The sequence below is a fragment of the Tupaia chinensis genome, unplaced genomic scaffold (assembly GCF_000334495.1).
Source record: "Tupaia chinensis unplaced genomic scaffold, TupChi_1.0 Scaffold000527_1, whole genome shotgun sequence".
In the NCBI taxonomy this organism is placed as follows: domain Eukaryota; kingdom Metazoa; phylum Chordata; class Mammalia; order Scandentia; family Tupaiidae; genus Tupaia; species Tupaia belangeri.
In genome coordinates, this window is record NW_006160040.1 from 5,940,558 (window position 1) to 5,947,464 (window position 6,907).

At 38.4% G+C, this 6,907-nt stretch overlaps 1 protein-coding gene across 1 annotated transcript; it reads left to right on the forward strand.

The window, feature by feature from the left end:
- Nucleotides 1–2,294: 2,294 nt before the first annotated feature.
- On the forward strand, nucleotides 2,295–6,651 carry LOC102483419 (rho GTPase-activating protein 5-like). Its single transcript, XM_014591031.2, is given in 6 exon segments — nucleotides 2,295–2,779; nucleotides 2,782–4,536; nucleotides 4,539–4,799; nucleotides 4,802–5,616; nucleotides 5,862–5,981; nucleotides 5,983–6,651. Coding segments are annotated over 6 exon segments (3,942 nt in total). The 5' UTR covers nucleotides 2,295–2,457.
- The last annotated feature ends 256 nt before the right edge of the window (nucleotides 6,652–6,907 follow it).

Below are 6,907 nucleotides of genomic sequence, written 5' to 3' on the forward strand. Positions count from 1 at the left end.
GCAGGAAGCACTGGAGTGCTCGCTCACCTCTCATCTCTTTATGGTGGGCCTCTCATTTTTACTCAGACTTGTTCAGTCTGTGAGAAGTAGACTTTATGTAAGATAAGAAAAGTAGCTTGCAGAACACTGGCTGCATGTACTGGGGAGAAATGGATACTCATCAACAAGCTGAGGGCTGCCACAAAGGAGCATGCAAGGACTGAGTTAACTTTAGAGAATGCTAGGCAACAAAAAGTCTTCAAATCTTCCAGCCTTACCAAAGCTTACAGAAAGGAGATGACAAGAGAAGATGAGACCAGCAGATGTCATAATGGTTACGTCGCTAAATGCCCAGGTAGTTGACCACGGTTCGAGTCCTGGATCTGGCAGCTTAAAATTCATGCCAGATTCATGCATATGCATGCCCAAAATCCCAAGAGGAGAATGGAGAAAAAGATATTGAGTCATGGCCATTTCCCCTGGGGGATGGTTTCTCACTTTCTGTCCCTTTCTCTCTGGCACACGCACACACCCTATAGCAAAAAATCTCTCTTTAAAAAAAAGAAAAAAAAAGGAGAAGAGGACGAAGTTGATGCTGAGAAAGGAATAAAGTTCCCTGGTTCAAGAACTGAAAGAAGAGAGTTTGAACTGGTCAAAACAAGAAAAGATGATGGAGATCCTAAAATTGTTATGGTCCCTGGAAGACAAGAGAATCACCACATCACAAGAAGCTTTTGTAAAATCTGCCAGGAGGCCAAGGGCTTAGCCTTCCCTTTATCCCAGGAGTGGTCCAGGTACTAAAGCAGCACTGTTCCCTCCACTCAGGTCTTCTGAGCTGCCAGGCTGCTTTTGCCCACCATGATTCCATCTGAGCGTCATTGAGGCCAGTGGACTCAGGGGAGCCCCTTCCCCATGGCTGAAGTTTCCCAACAATCACCTCCTGGAAATAGCAGTGGTCTTGTCTTCTTCTCCAAATCTAAAGAATATTGGACTTACTGAAGCACATCAAGAAATGCTGGACTTTCTCTTCACAGAAGGTTTGAGTTATTGCTCAATGGCATTGAGAAACATGGTATATTGAAGAGACTAATCTTTCACTAAATTGAAACATTTTTCAAGACTTTATGGGATCAGCAGTTAGCATAGTGGCTATGTTGCTGGACTCCCATGTAGTCGACCATGGTTCGAGTCCTGGACCTGGTGGCTTAAACTCACGCTGGGCACGTGTGTGTATGTGCCCAGGATCCCAAGAGAATGGAGGAGAAGGAATTGCAGCGTGGCCATCCCCTCCTGGAGGGTGATTTCTTGCTTTCTGTTTCTCTGTCTCTTTCTGGCGAGTGCACGTGCCCTGTAGCAAAAATCTCTCTCAAAAAAAAAAGACTTTATAGATACATTAATTTTATAAGTAAATGATTTATACTGTATGATCTTTATAAATGTTGCATTATAACTAAAAAATATAAGCACATTAATGATATTTTTAGAAGTTACTTGTAATATTCTTTTCCTAGAATTTTATTCCAACAATCATAAGTCCTAAAGAAAAGCAACATTTTTGCATCGTGTATCTTATTGGGGAAAAAATAAGGTAATAGATCTCTTTTATAATGCAGTTAAACAGGATGCTTAGAGAAAAATGTGTCTTCTAATGTTATATAATATTAAAATAAAGCAGGGCAAGTTGCTGGGAGATGGTAAAGGGACTGAATCCTACATGACTGACAATGTGGTTCGAGTCCCAGATCCAGCAGCTTGGAAAACATACTGGGTGCATGTGCATGCATGCTCAAAATCCTGAGAGGAAATGGAGAAGGGGTTGTAGCATGGTAATCCTCCCTCGGGAGATGCTTTCTCACATTTTCTCTCTCCTTCTCTCTCTGTCTCTGTCTCTCTCTCTCTCTCTTGGTCTCTCTCCAGCAAACTCATGCACCCTATAAATGAAAAAAGGAGGAAATTAAAAAAAATACAACCACCAGGCCCATGTGTGTTCATAATCAAAATCCCAAAAGGAGGAAGAAATGGAGCAGAAGGGACTGTGGCATGGCCATCAATGATGAGGTGAGTGCTTTCTTACTTCCCTCTCTGTGTCTCTCCACTCACCTCAGTTACCCTCTGTCAAATTTAAAATGAAACAAAATTAATGATTTTTTAAAACCCTAAAGTAGAAATTTGCACATAGGAGAAAAAATAAAGCTAGAGTTGAAATGGCAGAAGAGCAAAGGAACAGAATTAAAGGGTGAAGGAATAGAATTAAAGGGTGAATGGCTGCACGCGCCCGTGCATTCCAGCGGTGCGCGCCCGGAGAGATGCTCAGATGATCCACGTGATCTTGAAGACCTTTCTGCACAGAAATGAGGGAAATACAAAGAACCAAATACAGTTCTGAAATTTGGGATCTATATTTTGAGATGATTTTATTTTCAGAATGAGAAGTATATCTGGTTACCTTTATGAACGTAGAAGCAGGAGAAGAGAGTTATGATGGCAAAAAACAAAGAGCCTCATCCCCCATCCTATACTATCAGTGTAGTTGGACTCTCTGGGACTGAAAAAGACAAAGGTAACTGTGGAGTTGGAAAGTCTTGTTTGTGCAATAGATTTGTACGCTCAAAAGCAGATGAATATTATCCAGAGCATACTTCTGTGCTTAGCACCATTGACTTTGGAGGACGAGTTGTAAACAATGATCACTTCTTGTACTGGGGTGACATAACACAAAATGGTGAAGATGGAGTAGAATGCAAAATACATGTCATCGAGCAAACAGAATTCATTGATGATCAGACTTTCTTGCCTCATCGAGTACGAATTTGCAACCATATATAAAACGTGCAGCTGCCTCTAAATTACAGTCAGCAGAAAAACTCATGTACATTTGCACTGATCAGCTAGGCTTGGAGCAAGACTTTGAACAGAAGCAAATGCCTGAAGGGAAGCTCAGTGTAGATGGATTTTTATTGTGCATTGATGTAAGTCAGGGATGCAATAGAAAGTTTGATGATCAACTTAAATTTGTGAATAACCTTTTTGTCCAGCTATCAAAATCAAAAAAACCTGTAATAATAGCAGCAACTAAATGTGATGAATGTGTGGATCACTATCTTAGAGAAGTTCAGGCATTTGCTTCAAACAAAAAGAACCTTCTTGTAGTAGAAACATCAGCACGATTTAATGTCAACATTGAGACATGTTTCACTGCACTGATACAAATGTTGGATAAAACTCGTGGAAAACCTAAAATTATTCCCTATCTGGATGCTTATAAAACACAGAGACAACTTGTTGTAACAGCAACAGATAAGTTTGAAAAACTTGTGCAGACTGTGAGAGTTTATCATGTAACTTGGAAAAGTGTTAGTAATAAATTAAAAAATCATCCTGACTATGAAGAATACATCAACTTAGAAGGAACAAGAAAGGCCAGAAATACATTCTCAAAACATATAGAACTTAAACAGGAACATATAAGAAAAAGGAGAGAAGAATATATCAATACTTTACCAAGAGCTTTTAATACACTTTTGCCAAATCTAGAAGAGATTGAACATTTGAATTGGTCAGAAGCTTTGAAGTTAATGGAAAAAAGAACAGATTTCCAGTTATGTTTTGTGGTGCTAAAAAAAACACCTTGGGATAAAACTGACCATATAGACAAAATTAATGATAGACAGATCCCATTTGACCTCTTGAGTACTTTAGAAGCTGAAAAAGCCTATCAAAACCATGTACAACATCTAATACCAGAGAAGAGGAGGGTAGAGATGAAGGAAAATTTCAAAAAGACCTTGGAAAAAATTCAGTTTATGTCACCTGGGCAGCCATGGGAGGAAGTTATGTGCTTTGTTATGGAAGATGAAGCTTTCAAATATATCACTGAGACAGATAGCAAAGAGGTATATGGTAGGCATCAGCGAGAAATAGTTGAAAAAGCCAAAGAAGAGTTTCAGGAAATGCTCTTTGAACATTCTGAACTTTTTTATGATTTAGATCTTAATGCAACACCAAGTTCAGATAAAATGAGTGAAATTCACACAGTTCTGAGTGAAGAACCTAGATATAAAGCTTTACAGAAACTTGCACCTGATAGGGAATCGCTTCTACTTAAGCATATAGGATTTGTTTATCATCCCACTAAAGAAACATGTCTTAGTGGCCTAAATTGTACAGATATTAAAGTGGAGCAGGTACTTGCCAGTAGAATTTTGCAGTTGGATCATGGCCGTTCACGGTTGTATCATGATAGTACCAATATAGATAAAGTTAACCTTTTCATTTTAGGGAAAGATGGCCTTGCTCAAGAACTGGCAAATGAAATAAGGACACAATCTACTGATGACGAGTATGCCTTAGATGGAAAAATTTATGAACTTGATCTTCGGCCAGTTGATGCCAAATCGCCTTACTTTTTAAGTCAGTTGTGGACTGCTGCCTTTAAGCCTCATGGGTGCTTCTGTGTATTTAATTCCATTGAGTCACTGAGTTTTATCGGGGAATTTATTGGAAAAATAAGAACTGAAACTTCTCAGATCAGAAAAGACAACTATATGGCTAATCTTCCTTTACATTAATTCTGGCTAATCAGAGAGATTCCATCAGTGAGAATCTGCCAATTCTTAGGCACCAAGGGCAGCAATTGGCAAATAAGTTACAGTGTCCTTTTGTAGATGTACCTGCTGGGACATACCCTCATAAATTTAATGAAACCCAAATAAAGCAAGCCCTCAGAGGAGTATTAGAATCAGTTAAACACAATTTGGATGTGGTGAGCCCAGTTCCTACCAATAAGGATGCATCAGAAGCTGACTTGAGAATTGTGATGTGTGCATGTGTGGTGATCCATTTAGTGTGGATCTTATTCTTTCACCCTTCCTTGATTCTCATTCTTGCAGTGCTGTTCAAGCTGGACAGAATAATTCCCTAATGCTTGATAAAATCATTGGTGAAAAAAGGAGGCAAATACAGACCGCGATATTATCATACCACTCCTCAATTGGAGTGAGAAAAGATGAGCTGGTTCATGGGTATATATTAGTTTACTCTGCCAAACGGAAAGCGTCAACGGGAACGCTTCGAGCATTTCTTTCAGAAGTTCAGGACACTATTCCTGTACAACTGGTGGCAGTTACTGACAGCCAAGCAGATTTTTTTGAAAATGAGGCTATCAAAGAGTTAATGACTGAAGGAGAACACATTGCAACTGAGATCACTGCTAAATTTACAGCATTGTATTCTTTATCTCAGTATCATCGGCAAACTGAGGTCTTTACATTGTTTTTCAGTGATGTTCTAGAGAAAAAAAATATGATAGAAAATTCCTATTTGTCTGATAGTACAAGGGAATCAACCCATCAAAGTGAAGATGTTTTTCTACCATCTCCCAGAGACTGTTATCCCTATAACAACTACCCTGATTCAGATGATGACGCAGAAGCACCACCTCCTTACAGTCCTATTGGGGATGATGTACAGTTGCTTCCAACACCCAGTGACCAGTCTAGATACAGGTTAGATTTGGAAGGAAATGAATACCCTGTTCATAGCACCCCAAACTGTCATGACCATGAACGCAACCAAAGATATATCATTAGGAAAAAAAGAAAAATGATTTCTGATCTTTTCTTACCTGTCCAGTCTTCTGTTATTTTACAAAGAGAACATTTTATTCCAACCATTTTTATTTTCTGTTCAGTTTTGTCTCTATTGCTCAGGTTGTTTCTTCTAGCAGAATTTATTTAATGAGTCACATATTGATGGAAATTTAAGTCGGCTATGGCTTTTAAATATTTCTTTGATCCAAACCGTGTATGTATATTTCATCATACTAATACTATTCTGAAGGAAATTAATGTTAATAGTTTTAACTTGAATATGTTTTCTTATAGCAGAAAAAGAAAACTAAGAACTTCAATCCACCAACACGTAGAAATTGGGAAAGTAATTACTTTGGGATGCCCCTCCAGGATCTGGTTACAGCTGAGAAGCCCATACCACTATTTGTTGAAAAAGTGTGTGGCATTTATTGAAGATATAGGGTTATGTACTGAAGGACTCTACTGTGTTAGCAGAAACAAAACTGATCAAGACAATATTCAAAAGCAGTTTGATCAAGACCATAATATCAATCTTGTATCAGTGGAAGTAAAAGTAAATGCTGTAGCTGGAGTTCTTAAAGTTTTCTTTGCAGATCTGCCAGATCCTTTAATTCCATATTCTCTTCATCCAGAACTGTTGGAAGCAGCAAAAATCCTAGATAAGACAGAACGTCTTCATGCCTTGAAAGAAATTGTTTAAAAATTTCATCCTGTAAACTATGATGTATTTAGATATATAATAACACATCTTAACAGGATGAGCCAGCAAAATAAAATCAACCTCATGACAGCAGACAACTTGTCCATCTGCTTTTGGCCAACCTTGATGAGACCTGATTTTGAAAATCGAGAGTTTCTGTCTACCACCAAGATACATCAATCTGTTGTTGAAACATTCATTCAACAGTGTCAGTTTTTCTTTTACAATGGAGAAATTGTTGAAACTGTGAACACTGTGGCTCCACCACCTTCAAATCCAGGACAGTTGGTGGAACCAATGGTACCGCTTCAGTTACCGCCACCACTGCAACCTCAGCTAATACAACCACGATTACAGACAGATCCTCTTGGAATTATATAAATAGAAAGAGATTGCAGACAGCCTGTAATTGGACAAAAAAGTAAATCTAGACATGCATGTTTCAGGGTTCAGTAGTATACTTCATGTTTCATACAGATAATTCACATTCAAAATGATGAGACATTTTATCTTTGAACTATATGGTATTCCTTATTTGCTTACATTACAAATCTAAGGCCATGTGATAAGCATGACTGGAGAGGTTTAATTTTTATAAACAAAAATAGCTATAAAATACAAAGCTGCTGCTGCATGC